This window comes from Pongo abelii, chromosome 8 (assembly GCF_028885655.2).
Source record: "Pongo abelii isolate AG06213 chromosome 8, NHGRI_mPonAbe1-v2.0_pri, whole genome shotgun sequence".
NCBI classification, from domain to species: domain Eukaryota; kingdom Metazoa; phylum Chordata; class Mammalia; order Primates; family Hominidae; genus Pongo; species Pongo abelii.
This window is the reverse complement of record NC_071993.2, coordinates 35703346-35722341: the sequence shown is the minus strand read 5'-3', so window position 1 is coordinate 35722341 and position 18996 is coordinate 35703346. Positions and strand designations below refer to the sequence as shown.

Below are 18996 nucleotides of genomic sequence, written 5' to 3'. Positions count from 1 at the left end.
AAGATCTAAGTTCTATGTGTGCCCATTGCCACTGTGGTGTCATTCCTCCTAAGCCCTTCTCAGTGAACAGAGCTAGAAATATATGTATATTCATCCATGCATACACAAACATCTATGTTTATATCTTTATCTGCATGTATATGTGTGTTTGTGTATTCAAAACCATGAGTTTGTAAATGATACCTTTGATTACAACTCATTACCACAGGATTAATGCTTGCCTTTCCTGTTTATTTATAACTGCGATTTTCTGACGGTGGGAAATAGAAGATAGCTTTCCTTTTTTCTTTTTCTTTTTTTTCTTTTACTTTCTTTTTTTTTTTTTGAGATGGAGTCTTGCTCTCATGCAGGCTGGAGTGCAGTGGCTTGATCTAGGCTCACTGCAACCTTTGCCTCCTGGGTTCAAGCGATTCTCCTGCCTCAGCCTCCTGAGTAGCTGGGATTACAGGCACCCACCACCACACCGGCTAATTTTTGTATTTTTAGTAGAGATGGGGTTTCACCATGTTGGCCAGGCTGGTCTCGAACTCCTGACCTCAAGTGATCTGCCCGCCTTGGCCTCCCAAACTACTGGGATTACAAGCATGAGCCACTGTGCTCAGCCAAAGATACCTTTCTAATAGTCACAGTAATTATGTAAGTAGTGTATAGTTACCAAAATAATGAATAATGTGACATCAAGAGAAAGATCCCCAAGCAGTCCTGAGCCTTCAGAAAACTTTTATCTCAAGATATTTCTCTTTTATTTGATAAGTCTGTCTGAACCAAAAATAGTATTTTGTCATCATAGTACCATGTATTATTTTGATTAGAATGCATCCATTTAAAAATTTTTAGAGAGCATTTTGCAGTGAGATTCAGATACTTCTCTGACATCAGAACTTTGTACCTGTGATCTAGTTTTTAAGCACTTAAAACATACATAACATGAAAATTACCATTTTAACTGTCATTAAGTGTATAGTTTAGTGGTGTTAATAGCATTTACAGTGTCATTGTGACCCTCACCACCATTTCCAAAACCACCATTTCCAAAACTTTTTCATTACTAGACAGAAACTGTACAACCGTTAGGCAGTAACTCCCCATTTCCCCTTCCCCCAGCATCTCTGATAACATCTCATCCTTCTTTCTGTCTTTATGAATTTGCCCACATACATACTTTTGTTTAAGTAGGACCATAAGATATTTTTCACCTTGTGTCTAGTGTATTTGACTTAGCGTAATATCTTCAAGGTTAATCCTTGTCGTAGCATATATCGGAACTTTTTATTTTGAGAGACAAGGTCTGGCTCTGTTGCCCAGGCTGGAGTGCAGTGGTGTGATCATAACTCACTGCAGGCAAATTTTTTTTTTTTTTTTCAGTCAAGATGATGTCTTGCTGTGTTCCTAGGCTGCTCTTGAACTCCTGAGCTCAAGTGATCCTCCCCGTTGGCCTCCCAAAATGCTGGGATTACAAACTTGAGCCAACTCACTGGCTCTCTTTGAGATTGTAAACAGGAGGTGTCAAGAAAGTTGCTAGAGGGTTAATTGATATGCATCTGCCATAACTGTATCCCCTTTTTAATTATTCTTCCATGCCTGTGTCTTCTATAGCAGTGTCAGGACATAGGCAGGATTTAATGTATTATATAGAAGCCAGCAAATATAGTAGATTGTAGTGGTACGGTCACATCTTGGGCTCAAGTGATCCTCCCATCCCAGCCTCCCTAGTAGCTGGGACTACAGGTGCACGCCACCACACCTGGCTAATCTGTTTGTATTTTGTAGAGGGCGGGGTTCACCATGTTGCCCAGGTTGGCTGTGAACTCCTGGGCTCAAGCAATCTGCGCATCTTGGCCTTGCAAAGTGCTGGGATTATAGGTATGGGCCACTGCACACAGCCAAAAAATTTGTTCTCAATGTTTTGATAATTTGTGTAAAGGCTGATTGGTTCTAGCTTTGTCTAGTATTCATACAAAATGGGCTTGCCTAGTCATGAGGGACTCAGAAATTCAAATTCTCTAACTTACCTGAGATCAGGGATACATATATGAGAATAGTTTTTTTTAAAAATGTCAGTTTCTTAAATTCATTGGCTAGATTATCGAACAAAAAATGAGAAAGCAAATGAAAATGGCGTTAAACTTCAAGCTGATAAGAGCGATGTAAAACTTAAGAAACAAAGTACAGGCTGTGCAGTCTTATGGGAGTCTAAAGTTCATTGCAGAGAGGGGTCTTTTATTCTGGTGCAGTGGGTTTATTTTTGGAAGCAGGTAGCTGCTTTTTTGAGACAAGGTCTTGGTCTTTTGGCCCAGGCTGGAGTGTGGTGATGCCATTGTAGCTTAATGTAACCTTGAAGTCTCCTTTGCTCAAGCCAAGCTCCCACCTTAGCCTCCTGAGTAGCTGGGACTCCCTGCGGGCGTGTGTTACCAGAGGGCCCAGCTACTATAATTTTATTTTTTGTAAACACCAGGTCTCTCTATGTTGCTGAGGCTGTTTTCAAACTCCCAGGCTCAAGTGATCCTCCCACCTCAGCCTCCCAAAGTACTAGGGTTACAGGTGTGAGCCACCACACCTGGGTGCAAATGGCTTCTGTAACTTTTTGTATTATGAATACATTCCCTACTCCCCACTGTGTCACCCTTTTTGAGACTTCAAGATGTTTTCCTGCAGTATACATTTTGGCACACACCATATGTCTGTTCACTCTTTTTTTCCCAACTCATTTCTTTTTGTAAAAAACATACTACTAGAAATTCTAGGCTGGGTGCGGTGGCACACGCCTGTAATCCTAGTACTTTGGGAGGCCAAGGCTGGTGGAAGCTTGAGCTCAGGAGTTCAAGACCAGCCAGGGCAACATAGTGAAACCCCATCTCTACAAATACAAAAAAGTAGCTCAGTGCAGTGGTGTGTGCCTTAGTCCCAGCTGCTCAGGAGGCTGAGGCGGGAGGATCACTTGAGCCCAGGAGGTCAAGGCTGCAGTGAGCCAGGATCACACCACTGCACTGGGTGACAGAACAAGACCCTGTCTCAAAAATAAATAAATAAACAAATAAATAAAAATAGGAATTCTAAAGCCGGAGAGTCATGATGGAAATGTTGTTTGTGGAGTACTTAGAGCTCTGTGGGTCAAACCTTACTGCAACAAAAAACATTGCACCCTTAACCTCCAAATAAGAAAGGGCATTCTTAGTTACATCTAGTGGCTCGCTCATTTGATACAGCAAGATGAAAATGTTTAGATGCATTCTTGGAGCTTATTTTAATATTAAATGATGGCAACATATTTGGTCAGTATGCACCATTGGCAGCTTTGGATCCACCTATGGAAATGGAAAATAATGCCAAGTTAATATGGTATTCCACCTCCCTGCCTCCCTTATTCACAGTTTTGTTTTCTGCATTTTAGTTACCCACGGTCAATGGGGTCTGCAAATATTAAATGGAAAATTTCAGAAATAACTCATAATTAAATTCTGTACTGTCCTCAGTAGTGTGATGAAATCTTGCACTGTCCTGCTCAGACGTGAATCATCCCTTTGTCTGGCATCTCTACGCTGTGGATGCCTCCTGCCATTAGTCACTTAGTAGCTGTCTTGATTATCAGATAGACTGTTGCAGTTTTGCAGTACTTGTGTTCAAGTCACCCTGATTTTACTTAATAAGGGCCCCCAAAGTACAGGAGTAGTGATCCTAGCAATATGGATACACCAGAGAGGCTTCTGCCATAGAGTGCTTCCTTTAGTGAAAAGTTGAAAGTTCTCAATAAGGAAAGAAAAAAATAATAGACTGAGATTGCTAAGACCTACTGTAAGCAGGTCTAATAAGAATTTCTTTTTCCTTCTTAACAATTATGAAAGAAAAGAAATTGTGAAGAAAGAAATTCTTACTAGTTTTGCTGTCAAACCTCAAACTGTAAAAGTGATAGTTACATTGTGTAATAAGTGCTTAGTTAATTTGGAAAAGGCATTACACTGGTGGGTGGAAGACATGAGCAGAGACAAGTTCCACTTGATGGCAACATACTGTGCCAGAAAGCATTGAGCCTGTTTGAAGACTCAGCAAGGGATCCCCAGAGATGAATGACACCAAACCATTTACTCTAAGTCAGGGACCGTAACACATATTCAGGAATACAGAAGGTCAGTAGTAAGTAGCCTAATGCCGACCTTCCTATGCCTGTGTCGCTCACCTCACTTCATCTCATTACATAGGCATTGTATTGTCTCACACCTTCACAAGAAGGGCGAGTACAGCACAGTGAGATATTCTGAGAGACTATACTCATGAAACTTTTCTTATAGCATATTGTTATAGTTGTTATATCTTACTGCTAGTTATTGTTAATCTCTTACTGTGCTTGATTTATATAATAAACTTTATCATAGGTATGTATGTATATGAAAAAACATAGTTTCCGGCATTCCTGGGGATCTTGAGATGTATCCCCTTGGATAAGGCAGGGGACTGCTGTAAGGCTGTTTATTGGATCTTAAGTATTTTCTGATTTTATGCATTTAGAAGGAAATCTGCTCTAACCCTATTGAGTGGCATTTAAAAAACTAATTATGGTGTCTTAACTATCTGAAGTCAATTTAGACCACTCTATTGTATCTTACTGATAATTTTTGGATGCCAAATTTTTATTGCTGCTGATGATCAGTACTGAAATAAATTGTCATTCAAGAGTTTTGTTCACTATAAAGAGAATCAAAATAGTAAGTGGTTAGCCATTTACATTATTAATAATTATACTTTTAGGAGGTAAGTAAAATACGAAACACCAAAATGCATCTTTTGAGATACGGTAACTTTTACCTGCTGAAATTATCTAAATTGTTTTTTTTTTCCTCCAGCAACTGAGTTCCCAGGAACAAATCTCTTTATATGAAAAATGTCGGGCTGGGTGCAGTAGCTCATGCCTGTAATCCCAGCACTTTGGGAGGTTGAGGCAGGGGGATCACCTGAGGTTGGGAGTTTGAGACCAGCCTGACCAACATGGAGAAACCCCTTCTCTACTAAAAAAAAAAATACAAAATTACCCTGGTATGGTGGCGCAAGCCTGTAATTCCAGCTGCTTGGGAGGCTGAGGCAGGAGAATTGCTTACACCTGGGAAGTGAAGGTTGTGGTGAGCCGAGATCACGCCATTGCACTCCAGCCTGGGCAACAAGACCGAAACTCCGTCTCAAAAAAAAAAAAAAATTCATCTGATCTTAACAAACATATATATTTTTTATTTTTGCTATTAGTAATTTAAGCTTTTTGGGGGTGGACATTTTGTCAGGCTATGTTAACACATCACATTTAGGGACAGTACCATGTGTTTTGTGAGCTCTCCTACAACTTTGGAAACATAAAACTCACAGGAAAGTTAAGATTCTCAGAAGGGAAGGTTAGTAACGGCTTTCAGTTAAAGATGATGTGTTTTCTCCCCTAAATTTATGAAAATATTATTGATGTTTATGAGGAGTAGAATTTTTGAATTCCTTTATTATGGAAAATTGTAAACACATACTAAAAAAGAATACTGTAATAAATCCACATGTCCCTGTTACTCATCCTTAACAGTTAGCAACTCATGAGCAAGCTGTTTAATTGTGAAGCAGATTTCAGATAGCACATCATTACATCTATAAATATATATTTTTAATATTATTTTTATTTCTTTTCTTTTTTTTTTGAGACACAGTTTCACTCTTATTGCTCAGGCTGAAGTGCAATGGCGCGATCTCGACTCACTGCAACCCCTGCCTCCTGGGGTCAAGCGATTCTCCTGCCTCAGCCTCCCGAGTAGCTGGGATTACAGGCATGTGCCACCATGCCCGGCTAATTTTGTATTTTTAGTGGAGACCGGGTTTCTCCATGTTGGTCAGGCTGGTCTCGAACTCCTGACCTCAGGTAATGCGCCTGCCTCGGCCTCCCAAAGTGCTGGGATTACAAGTGTGAGCCACCGCATCTGGCTTGGTTTTTATTTCTTTTTATTTTATTATTATTTTTTGAGATGGAGTCTTGCTCTGTTGCCCAGGGTGGAGTGCAGTGGCATGATCTTGGCTCACTATAACCTCCACCTCTCAGGTTCAAGCGATTCTCCTCCTCAGCCTCTTGAGTAGCTGGGATTATAGGCAGCCACCACCACACCCAGCTAATTTTTGTTTTGTTTGTTTGTTTTTGTTTTTTGTTTTTTTTGAGACGGAGTCTTGCTCTGTTGCCCAGACTGGAGTGCAGTGGCGCGATCTCAGCTCACTGCAAGCTCCGCTTCCTGGGTTCACGCCATTCTCCTGCCTCAGCCTCCGGAGTAGCTGGGACTACAGGTGCCCACAACCACACCTGGCAAACTTTTTTGTATTTTTAGTAGAGATGGGGTTTCACCATGTCGGCCAGCTGAGCTCCAACTCCTGACCTCAAGTGATCCACCCACCTTGGCCTCCCGAAGTGTTGGGCTTACAGGCGTGAGCCACCGTGCCTGGCCCCAAATATACTTTTAAGAGAAAAAAGCAGATATATAACAATCTGAATAGTATACCATTTAGGTAAAACAGATGAAAAAAATACCATGTTTGTATTATGTAAAAGGGAGTAACAAATCACATATATGTATAAAATATGCCCAGGAACATATAACATTTATTGCCTCTTTCAATGGGAGGTGGCAACGAGGTCATACACGGGAGTGGTGGGAGAGAGATTGAGATTTCAGAATTTTATGCTAAACGACCATGTGGATGTATTGATACTTACTTCCACCTCATCCCCATTAAATTGCTCTAAAGTTTTTGGTAGGATTTTATAATTCATTTTTAAATGTATAGCAGCTTTATTGAGATATACGTCACATACCATTCAATTTAGCTATTTGAAGTATACAATTCAATGGTTTTTAGTATATTCCCAGAGTTGTGCAACTATCATGACAATCAACTTTAGAGTATTTTCCTCACCCTGTTGGCAGTCATTTCCCATTTTCCCCCCAAGTTCCCTAGTCAACCACTCATCTACTTTCTGTCTCTAGATTTGCCTATTCTTGATAATCCATATAAATAGATTCATACATTATGTGGCTATTTTGTGGCCCTCTTCATTCACTTAGTAGAATGTTTTTGAGGGTCATCCATGTGATAGTGTGTATCAGTACTTCATTTCCTTGTATTGCCAAATAATAATTTATTGTATGGATATATTGCATTTTATTTAACCATTTATCAGTTGATAGACACGAGCTATTTCAAGGGCCTTTATGAATAATACTGCAGTGAACATTTGTGTACCAGTTTTTGTGTGAATATGTTGTATTTCTCTTGGGAGTTTTATTTCTCTTTATACTTCAGAGTGGAATTGCTAGGTCATATGGTAACTGCGTTTTATAATTCACTTTTGTAATTATTTTTGACAATCATGCATATTTAGAAATTATGCTCTGAGGAAATCAAATCTACAAGTGTTTTCAAATGTAACAAAAATGTTGCAAATATATTAATGTTGACATAATGTTTTCTGGAAACAGGTAATTAAATAGAAATTTTTATTTTGCAATTTTTAAAAATGTGGAGCGTGCATGCGTGTGTGTGTGTGTGTGTGTGTGTGTGTGTGTGTGTTTTAGGGCCCATAAGTGGCCCTAGCCACTGTACCTGTGTGCCTAAAACCCCATTGTTGCAAGAGTGGAACTCACAAGAAAGCTAAAGGGGACTGTGGTGATTTCAGGAGATTTGGATTTTTGCAGTTATTTGATGGGACACAATCTGAGTGCGCATGGGAATCTCGTTAAGGCACAGGAATGAAGAACAAGACTGACAGATTTATGAGTTGTTTGACAGCTTGGGAGGTAGAAGTAGTGTGACTGTGGTCCTCTTTCTTCTTTGCCCTGTCTCTTTCACATCCTTATGTAAACTTTCTCTGAATGTTATTATTAAACATTTTCAAGAAACTTAATTTTCCTAGTTATATGAGCTTTCGGCTGGGCAAGCAGAGAATCTGACAGACTGTCTCAGCATACCTTCCTGCTATTGGTTTGTCAGTTTTTGGTGTGTTTCACGAGGCTGGTGCTTCTTGCACCTTGGCTTCCAGATTTTCTATCTATCCAAGCATGGATTGTAACTGTGTATTTTCCTTTGGTACCAGAAATCTATCAGTCTCAACAGAGAAGTCAGTGTCAGTCTGATTCCATAAAGCAAAAAAAGTCTGTGCAACTGTTAAACTAATTTACAAGCAGTGTGTATAATATGATTCCATTTTATAAGAGGAGAAAGCGAATGTGAGGGGAGCATCGCTAGCTTTTTGGTGTGTGGTTACAGAATTGTCCCCACTCTCAGAAACACTCAGGTAATTACAGTTCAGAGTGATGAAGTGCTCTAATAGAGGAAAGTGTGGAGTTCTCAGGTAATACCTATGATAGGACACCTTACCTAGCTTAGATGGTCCAAGAAAGTTTCTTAAAAGCAGATATAGGCCGGGCACAATGGCTCACACCTATAATCCCAGCACTTTGGGAGGCCAAGGCAGGCGGATCACTTGAGCCTCAGGAGTTTGAGACCAGCCTGGCCAACATGGTGAAACCCTGTCTCTATTAACAATACAAAAATTAGGGTGCGATGGCTCGCGCCTGTAATCCCCCAGCTCCTTGAGAGGCTGCAGCAGGTGAATCACTTGAACGCGGGAGCTGGAGGTTGCAGTGCACTCCAGCCTGGGTGACAGAGGGAGACTCTGTCTCAGAAACAAACAAAAAAAAGCTAGTGGACCAAGGTTAGACTATCAGTGGGAGTTAGGTGGAATGGGTGGAGGGGGCAGCTAAGGAAAAGAAAAGCACTTTAGGTAGAGAAAATAGTAAGGGTAAAGGCAAGTGTATGAATCAGGCTGATATGTTCAGTGATTTCTAAGCAGAGAGAAGTTCCTAGATTATGATGTCACGGTAGGGAGTACCAAGAGGAGAGGAAGCTTGGGTGCCATGTTGCAGTTGAGCCTAAACTGAATGCTGTCTGTAGAAGGAAACCACAAACTTTGTACTTTATGTACAGAGTAACATGGTCAACTTTTTGGCTTAGGTAGGTTATTTTTGTCTTTAATAAGGGCAAGATCTGAGATTCTGATCTTGAAGTCAAGAACTTTGTTTTGTCCACTGTATCCTCAGAGCTTGGAATGGTGCCTGGCAAGGAGTAAGTATTCGCCAAGCATGTTAGTGAGGCAGCATGGTTGCACACAGCAGCCTGGAGCACCGGCCGCAGCATGGGTCTGAATCCTGATGCCACCATTACATAGCTTTGTGACCTTAAGCAAGTTTCTGAATCACCTGTGACTCAGTTTTCTTATTCAGAAAATGGGGAGAACAGGCCAGGCGCGGTGGCTCATGCCTGTAACCCTAGCACTTTGAGAGGCCAAGGTGGGTGGATCACTTGAGGTCAGGAGTTTGAGACCAGCCTGGCCAACATGGTGAAAAAACCTGTCTCTACTAAAAATAAAAAATTAGCCGAGTGTGGTGGCGGACGCCTGTTATCTCAGCTACTTGGGAGGCTGAGGCAGGAAGAATCACTTCAACCTGGGAAGCAGAGGTTGCGCCATTGTACTCCAGCCCAGGCTGACAACAGTGAGACTCCGTCTCAAAAAAAAAAAACAAAAGAAAAGAAAAGAAAATGGGGACAACAGTGGACCTACCTGTCAGAATGTTGGGAGGATTAAACGAGTTTGTACAGGGTGCTTAGACTAGTGCTTGGCTCGCAGTATACACAGTGTAAATATTAACAGCTGTTACTATTTCTGCTGAGGGCCTGATTCCGGGGCATTTGTGGGGCTATACAAGTATGGATGGATTCAGGAAATACTCATGTGCACAGTTGATGATAGGATGTAGTAAACAAGGAAGAGAAGGAGGCATGGTTAATTCCCTTATTTAGAGCTTAGGAAACTCAGTAGGTTCTCCCACCTCCTCCACTCCCACCTTCCCTCCAATTTTGCAGAGTAAAATCGCTGCTAATCCGTTCTAGATAGTTCAGGAATGAGTTGAAGGCCAGGAGGTGGAGGCTTTGGTATGTTGAGGAAAGAGGATGTGGTTCAACATGGCATACTATCTCTTTTGGATATTTGGCTTTTCTCTGATTTTTTTCATTCTTTTCCATGGAGTCTATTCCTGGGATTTCTTGAGCTCTCTTCTCATCTGGAAACACAAAAGGGCCTCTCCCAGTCTGGCTGGTGGTGCGGCCGCCATCCTACCCGCTCCCTTTGCTCGTTCTCTTTATGCGTCATTCCCTCCTCCCCATTCTCTGCCTCCCCTTTCCCCTATGGTGGGAGATGAGAAAAGATGTTTCATCCTTTTTTGGCCTTGGCTACAGACGAGGTTGGTGCCTTACAGTCCTGCTAATAAGGGGAGACATGAGGGAGGCTGTTAAAACATTTGCCAGAAAAATGTTCCTTTGAGCAATTACATTTAGCTTAGAAAGTTTCTCTTTTAATTTGGGACCCTTTTGTTCCAGAAACCAGCTAATTCCTAAATGCAGTTTGTCTGAGGCAGGAGTCTTTGAACTCCCTTAAAAGCCCATTCAGGGCCAGGCGCAGTAGCTCACGCCTGTAATCCCTGCACTTTGGGAGGCCGAGGTGGGCGGATCACGAGGTCAGGAGATCGAGGCCATCCTGGCTAACACGGTGAAACCCCGTCTCTACTAAAAATACAAAAAATTAGCCGGGCGTGGTGGTAGGCACCTGTAGTCCCAGCTACTCGGGAGGTTCAGGCAGGAGAATCACCTGAACCTGGGAGGTGAAAGTTGCAGTGAGCTGAGATTGCGCCACTGCACTCCAGCCTGGGCAACAGAGTGAGACTCCGTCTCAAAAAAAAAAAAAAAAAAAAAAAAGCCCATTAAGTTCACTGGAGCAAGGGGTTCCATGCTAGAGCCATGCTTTTCATTAGAACTGGGAGGTAGATACCCCAAGAATCTGGGAAGGAGCCTTAAGCTCTCCACTGCAAACCTGACATTTCTGTGGAATCTTTTTTTTAATCTTAAAAGGTCATGTGAATTTTCTACTCCATAATTCATCCCTGTTTGGTTTAATATAAATGTAAATTTCTTCCCTAATCTTATACCAAAGCTGATGCTCCAGGAAGGTAAAACCTTTCATTTTCTTGTGTCTTCTCATATTCCCTTGCATGCTACCTCATTCCCCACTTTCAGGAGTGCAAACCACAAGGATTTGGGGGCAAAACCTTTCGGTTGAATGTCCTGCATTATTTCCCATGATGGAAGTTGGCTTTTTGGTTAAGTGGGTCCCCGTTTCTTTCCCTCGCAATATTAAATGAGGACTATAAATCTTTGAAACTATAACCTTGATCATAAATAATTTGTACTAGAAGCTTTCCATTTCCTAGAGTTTGTAATGAATGTAAATAGTCTATGAAATTTCTTGTCTGGATAGTCATGAAAAGATGGTAGCTAACATTTTGTTGTGTGCCGGGTTCTTTTCTCACTCCTTGCATATATCATGCTATTTAATTATGTAGTGCTTTAAAAACAAATAACTGGCCGGGTGTGATGGCTCACGCCTGTAATCCCAGCCCTTTGGGAGGTCGAGGCGGGCGGATCACGAGGTCAGGAGATCGAGACCATCCTGGCTAACACGGTGCAACCCCGTCTCTACTAAAAAAAAATACAAAAAATTAGCTGGGCATGGTGACGGGTGCCTGTAGTCCCAGCTACTCGGGAGACTGAGGCAGGAGAATGGCATGAACCTGGGAGGTGGAGCTTGCAGTGAGCCGAGATCGCGCCACTGCACTCCAGCCTGGGTGACAGAGGGAGACTCCGTCTCAAAGCAAACAAACAAAAAACAAAACAAAAACTAAGCTTATGGAATTATTGCTAACATTGTTATTGTTTTTTAATTGACAGATTTCAACACTACACTTGCACAATGTCTTTGAAACCAAGAGTAGTAGATTTTGATGAAACATGGAACAAACTTTTGACGACAATAAAAGCTGTGGTCATGTTGGAATATGTCGAAAGAGCAACATGGAACGACCGTTTCTCGTATCCTTTTAATGGCAGCTTGATCAATGTTCTAAAATTGATAAATTTGTTGAAAACTGAGAACATGTTCAATGTTATGGAAGAACTTTCCCATGTAACTATTTTCTAATATATTATCATCTACATTTCCAAGTTCATCACCTCTTTTATGGCAATCAGTATTTGATAACCTTTCCTTCAACAAGTATTTGTTGAGTACTTAGTATCTGTCAAGGACTACTTTAGGCTTTGGGAATACAGTTGGTGAACAAAAAAAAATTCCTTTCTATTATAAAAATAGAAATAGACACTAAACAGGTAAAAAAAAAAAATCTAATGTCATTGCTTTTAAGAAGAGGTCGTGATAAATGAAAGCAGGATAAGGACGTGGGGGAGGCTTGGAGTACCTGTGTGGGTGCTGCTCTTTTAGAATGGGTGGCCAAGGAAGGCCTCCCTGAGGATGGTGACATTAGAGCAGAGACTGGAATGCAGCGAGGGAGCAAGCCATGTGATTTTGGGGGGAAGAGTGCGCTTGGTGGAGAGTGAACAGCAAGTTCAGTGACTGGGGTGGAAGCGTGTTTTTCATTAGATTGCCTACATGTTTGAATTGAGAGTTTTATGTAACAATGCAGATTGGTGATTTCTCTAGGATGCCCTGAAGCCTAGTTTCCTGCATTCCTCCATGACAGTGATCTGCTAGACCTAACTAGTGCTGCCCTCTCTAGCAATCTTCTGGGGCTACAGAAGGGCTGCCCTCATTATATGGGGCATATATTCTTTAGAAAAGCTCTGATTTCATAAGATAGTAGTTCAACTTGTTCTGAATGCCTAATTCAGTTGTTAATATTAAGCTGAATGTGGATGCAAGAAGAGTAAAGTTCTTTAGACCAACAGAAAACCATTTAATTCATTACAACTGCAGTAGGCAGTAAGAAAAGTTTGTTAAGCCAACTATGTTCTGGGCACTGAAGATACGTAAAAGGGTGATGACATTTTGGAAGGCTTCATAGTTTGCAAAGATCTTTTATATTTTTTATGTTGTTTGATACCTCAAACAAGTCTATCAGATCAGTGGGGCAAAAATAATTACTTGACTGTAACGGATGAGGAAACTGATCTCAGAGGCAAGGGACTTACTTGCCCAGGGTCATACAGGTAGTAATTGATGGAGCACAGCCTTGAATATAGTATCTTAAACATCCAATTTCCTATGCTTTCCAGTATATCTAGAGGATAACCAATACAGATTCTGCCTTTGAATTGGATAGATAATTTTTCTGTGGAACATTATGGATTGATTTGGGGCAAGAATCTTAATAAAAGTTGAAAAAGTGTTGCTACTTGTGTGTTAGTGAGATTGGGCTAGGCAAGTTCATAGGTGCTTTTAAGGATATTTTAACTAAAACAAGGAGCAGAGAGGGAAGAGGAGTTGGTTATAGATGACTACAAGAAGAGCAAGAAGAGGGAAAATGAACAGGAGGTAAAGAAAAATAATTAAAATGTGTTCTTCATCGTTGTACAGAATTGACAGTGAATTTCTTGGTTTTTAAGTGGTTTTGAAATAGATTACTTCCCTGGAAAGTGACCCTTCAGTCACTGTTATTTCTCTGATGTTATTTGTTTGGTCCGTCTAATGGTTTAGTTATTCTTTTTTTTTTTTTTTTTAATTTTTTACTTTTTAGAGACAGGGTCTCACTCTGTCACCCAGGCTGGAGTACAGTGGTGTGACTATAGCTCACTGCAGCCTCAACCTCCTAGGCTCAAGAGATCCTCCTACCTCAGCCTCCTGAGTAGCTGGGACTACAGGCATGTGCTACCACACCTGGCTGATTTTTAAAATTTTTTTGTAGAGATGAGTTCTCACTATGTTGCCCAGGCTGATCTCGAGCTCCTGGGCTCAATCACTTCTCCCACCTTGGCCTCCCGAAGTGCTAGGATTACAGATGTGAGCTACCTTGCCCAGCTGGTGGCTGGGCCAGTTATTTTTCACCTGATCATGAATTTTCTCTCCCCCCCAAAATAAAAAAAAAGTCTGCAAAAATAATGATTAAAGAGTATAGGCCGGGCACGATGTCTCACGCCTATAATTCAAACAGTTTGATAGGCTGAGGCGGGCGGATTACGAGGTCAGGAGTTCGAGACCAGACTGACCAACATGGCGAAACCCCGTCTCTACTAAAAATACAAAAATTAGCCGAGCATGGTTGTGGGTGCCTAGAATCCCAGCTACTCGGGAGGCTGAGGCAGGAGAATTGCTTGAACCCTGGGAGGCAGAGGTTGCAGTGAGCCAAGATCAGGCCATTGCACTACAGCCTGGGCAATAAGAGCAAGACTTCGTTTCAAAAATAAATAAATAAAAGACTATGCTACTAATTGTTATAAGGTAAAATTCCATCATTTTCCCTGTTATTTTGCCCAAGAATATAAAGTTCACTTCTGACCCTTAATGTCTTAAGTGGAAATTTTAAGGGCCATACAATGTAAATATTTTGAAAAGGAAAAAACAGGTCCCTCCACATTGTTTCAAATATGTGTTATTATTTGAACTTTTAGCATGCATTTCTGGGGAGTGTGAATAACACAAATATGGACAAGTTCATAAAATACACTGTTGCACAAATAATTATAATGCAAGCAGTTACATTATCAATAGAACATTGAACAGTAGAACATTGTCAGCATTCACTATAACCTCCACCCGAAACACGTGACCCTCTAAGTTCACAATCCCACCCGTTTCTCTAGGAGCTAACTACTATCTTGATTTTTGTGCCTGTTGTTTTTGTGGTTCTTTTTTTTTTTATTAGACATAGTGCGTTGTAGTTCTTTTTTTGTTAGACATAGTGCAGTGATCTCAGCTCATTGCAGCCTCCACCTCCCAGGTTCAAGTGATTCTCATACCTCAGCCTCCCGAGTAGCTGGGATTAAAAGTGCCCGCCACCATGCCTGGCTAATTTTTGGTAGAAATGGGATTTTGCCATGTTGGCCAAGCTGGTCTCGAACCCCTAGGCTCATGTGTTCCATGCGCCTTGGCACTCCTGAAGTGCTGAGATTACAGGTGTGAGCCATCGCGCCCAGCCTTTTGTGGTTCTTTTTTTTTTTTTTTTTTGAGATGGAGTCTTGCTCTGTTGCCCAGGCTAGAGTGCAGTGGCTCGATCTCGGCTCACTGCAAGCTCCGCCTCCCGGGTTCATGCCATTCTCCTGCCTCAGCCTCCCGAGTAGCTGGGACTACAGGCGCCCACCACAATGCCCGGCTAATTTTTGTGTATTTTTTTAGTAGAGACAGGGTTTCATAGTGTTAACCAGGATGCTCTCGATCTCCTGACCTCGTGATCCGCCCGCCTCAGCCTCCCAAAGTGCTGGGATTACAGACGTGAGCCACTGCACCCGGCCCTTTTGTGGTTCTTAAATGGTGAATTTTCTTGGACTTTATATAAATAGAATAAACAATAATGGTTAATTTTTTTTTTTTTGGTGGCAGGGTCTCACTGTGTTGCCCAGGTTGGAGTGCAGTGGTGTGATCTTGGCTCACTGCAGCCTCCCCCTCCTGGGTTTAAGTGATTCTCATGCCTCATCCTCCCGTGTAGCTGGGATTACATGTGGGTGCCACCATGCCTGGCTAATTTTTGTATTTTTGGTAGAGATGGGGTTTCACCATGTTGGCCAGGCTGGTCTTGAACTTCTGATCTTAAGTAATTCCCCCCTCCTCAGCCTCCTAAAATTCTGGGATTACAGGTATGAGCCACTGTGACCGGCCAATGGTGAATTCTTTGATTTTTGGACTTTGTATAAATAGAAAGACTGTACCTGGCCCTATTCTAGTTTACTTTTACTCAAGGTTTTCTCTCTTTTAGTAGCTGTTAGGGCAGATTTCCATTCCAGACTCCAGCAGCATAATGTAGACATTTTCCTACTGGAGGAGAAGTGGCATCTAAAAGGTTATAGTAAGTCCAAAATGATTGTTAGGGGACACTTAATATTGCCTTCCCTCAACGTATTTCTTCCAGGTAGGAATATGAGTTCATTCTCCCACCATTTAAACCCAGACATACTGTTGTCTTCATTTCTTTTTTTTTTTTTTTTTGAGAGAGAGTTTTGCTCTTGTTGCCCAGGCTGGAGTGCAATAGTGCCATCTTGGCTCACTCCAACCTCTGCCTCCTGAGTTCAAGCGATTCTCCTGCCTCAGCCTCCCGAGTAGCTGGGATTACAGGCATGCGCTACCACACCCATCATTTCTAGTTTATATTCTATCAGGCATCTCTTTCAAACATAGACCAATTTTGATGTCATTGAAAAATATTGAGGCAAGTACCTGTATCCTTGACACTTTTGTGAAAAGTGTTAGAAGGAGAAGGTCTTAGTAACCATGGAGACTATGTGTAGTAGCCCATCATTCTTTCTTAGATTTTACGCATGGGAAAAGATTTTATCTATAGTCAGGTGTGTTTGGTGCATCAGCAACTGCCTGACCCTATTCTAAATTATATCAGGCTAATTGATATTTGTTCACATTGATTCACTAGCTGTGTACTTGAAAATTTTCGATTTAATTAGTCATTTTTTATCCTTGTTTGCTAATTCATGATTTCGTAACTACTGCGTTTGTATTCTTCCTCATTAGAAATGCCAGCAAATCTGGCGGGGCGCAGTGGCTCACGCCTGTAATCCCAGCACTTGGGAGGCTGAGGCGGGTGGATCATCTGAGGTCAGGAGTTCGAGACCAGCCTGGCCAACATGGTGAAACCCCATCTTTACTAAAAATACAAAAAAATTAGCCAGGCATGGTGGCGCTCAACTGTAATCCCAGCTACTTGGGAGGTAGGCAGGATAATTGCTTGAACCCGGAAGGTCAAGGTTGCAGTGAGCTGAGATCGTGCCACTGCACTGCCTGGGCAAAAGAGTGAAACTCCGTCTCAAAAAAAAAAAAAGTCATCAAATTATTTTTTACTGTTAATTTTATTGTATTTTTTTTTTAATTGTCAAATCCTTTTTTGGTTGTCTTACATTTTCATTTTTTTAGGTAACCTTTCCTTTTATTCCCATTGCAAAACTCTCATTGTTTTTGACCCATGGCATAATAGAGTTCATACTGTTAAAACTCAAAATTAAGCCAAGCATAGGAAACACCTTTTAATAGAGAACATGAAATAAAAGAAATAACTTTGCTGCTGGTTAGGACTATCTTTTGGTTGCAGCTAAGAGCTTTCATTCTGGAACAGCTTAGTTTCTGACTGAGACATTTTTAAACTGGAAAGTTCATAAATAGAGGAGTTTTTGTATTCTGGCTCCCTAAAAAATGACTTAGGAAAAGATAAGTCTAGTGAAAGAATGTTTAAGTTGAAATCTGACCTAGTTATTTTGTGTTTTTTTTCTTTTTTGAGATGGTGTCTCGCTCTGTTGCCAGGCTGGAATGCAGTGGTGTGATCTCGGCTCACTGCAACCCCGCCTCCTGAGTTCAAGCAATTCTCTTGCCTCAGCCTCCCGAATAGCTGGCATTACAGGCATGTGCCACCACACCCGGCTAATTTTGTATTTTTAGTAGAGATAGGGTTTCACCATGTTGGCCAGGATAGTCTCAATGTCTTTATTTTTATTTTTATTTATTTATTTTTGAGACGGAGTCTCCCTCTGTAGCCCAGGCTGGAGTGCAGTGGCGCGATCTTGGCTCACTGCAACCTCCATCTCTCAGGTTCACGCCATTCTCCTGCCTCAGCCTCTCGAGTACCTGGGACTACAGGCGCCCGCCACCACACCCAGCTAATTTTTTTGTGTTTTAGTAGAGACGGGGTTTCACCATGTTAGCCAGGATGGTCTCTATCTCCTGACCTCATGATCTGCCCACCTTGGCCTCCTAAAGTGCTGGGATTGCAGGCGTGAATCATCATGCCTGGCCTCGATCTCTTGACCTGGTGATCTGCCCGCCTTGGCTTCCCAAAGTGCTGGGATTACAGGCGTCAGCCGTCATGCCTGACCAACATTTTTTGTCTTTTAAAGTGTCTTGTCTATAATCAAATCATAACTGAGTGTTGGAGGTTGAAAAGCTCATTTTCGTAGGTGTTCTTCATAAGGGCTAAACGTTTCCTGGTTTGTTGGATATTTGAATAGGTTAGAGAAAAAGAACATAGTTAATTGGTTAAAATTATACAGTGATTTGAGACCCAAAACTATGGTGAGTTAAAACATAAACTTTAAAATTTTATTAAGGTGGATTCACTGCATTTAAAAAAAACGTATATTCTGAAGGAGTCCAACAGTGCAGAAGTACTGTATATGGAATGAAATGGGAGAGTCTCCCTGTACCACCTCTCTTGTGTAGCTCCTTTCTCCTTAAGCTGGAGATTTGGCACAAATCCTTCCAGTAGATTTTGTTTACATTTACGTGCAGTGGATATATTGAGCAGTGGCTCATACCTGTAATCCTAGCACTTTGGGAGGCTGAGGCAGAAGGATTGCCTGAGCCCAGGAGTTTGAGACCAGCCTAGGCAACATGGTGAGACCGTTTCTACAAAAATTTTTTTCAAGTAAAAATATAAATAAATAAAGCTTAAAAATATATAAATAGAACTGATAAAAAATTTATAAATAAGTAAATAAATGTGGAGAGGGCTGCTTGCGCTTTCTGGGGTAAGGGTGCTAGGTAAATGGAGCATGTGAGATTGATTTTGCATCTCCTTTCCTTCAGTAGGAGTTAATAAGTCGTCAAGTGCTAGGAACCATGCCTGGGAGCTGGGAGTGTGGAGTTGGTGAAGAATAGGCTAATGTGGTTGGGAAAAGTATAAATAAATTTTACTGTATAAAAATAAATTTTGTAGAAGAATATATATAAAGTGTCGGGGGGACATAGAGGAGGAAGAATTTGCATCCTTATTTTTAAGTTAACGTTTTTATTTCATAGTATTTCCTAATCTTTCTATTAAACGTAAATACCTGACTTCATCCTGAATCATCAGCCTTATTTCCAGTTTGTATCTGCATCTTTAGTTAGGCTGGTCTCAGGTTGCTCATAGGTCCTTTATCTTCTACATTTGGTTA

General features: G+C 41.3%; 1 protein-coding gene across 18 annotated transcripts in view; it reads left to right on the top strand.

Annotated features, from left to right (window-relative positions):
• Positions 1–18996, top strand: part of CUL2 (cullin 2) — a 123545-nt gene that overhangs the window by 43058 nt on the left and 61491 nt on the right. For all 18 annotated transcript variants that reach the window (XM_054521737.2, XM_054521736.2, XM_054521734.2 and 15 more), the window contains 1 exon segment: positions 11845–11985. In XM_054521737.2, coding sequence (XP_054377712.2) covers positions 11845–11985 — 141 coding nt within the window.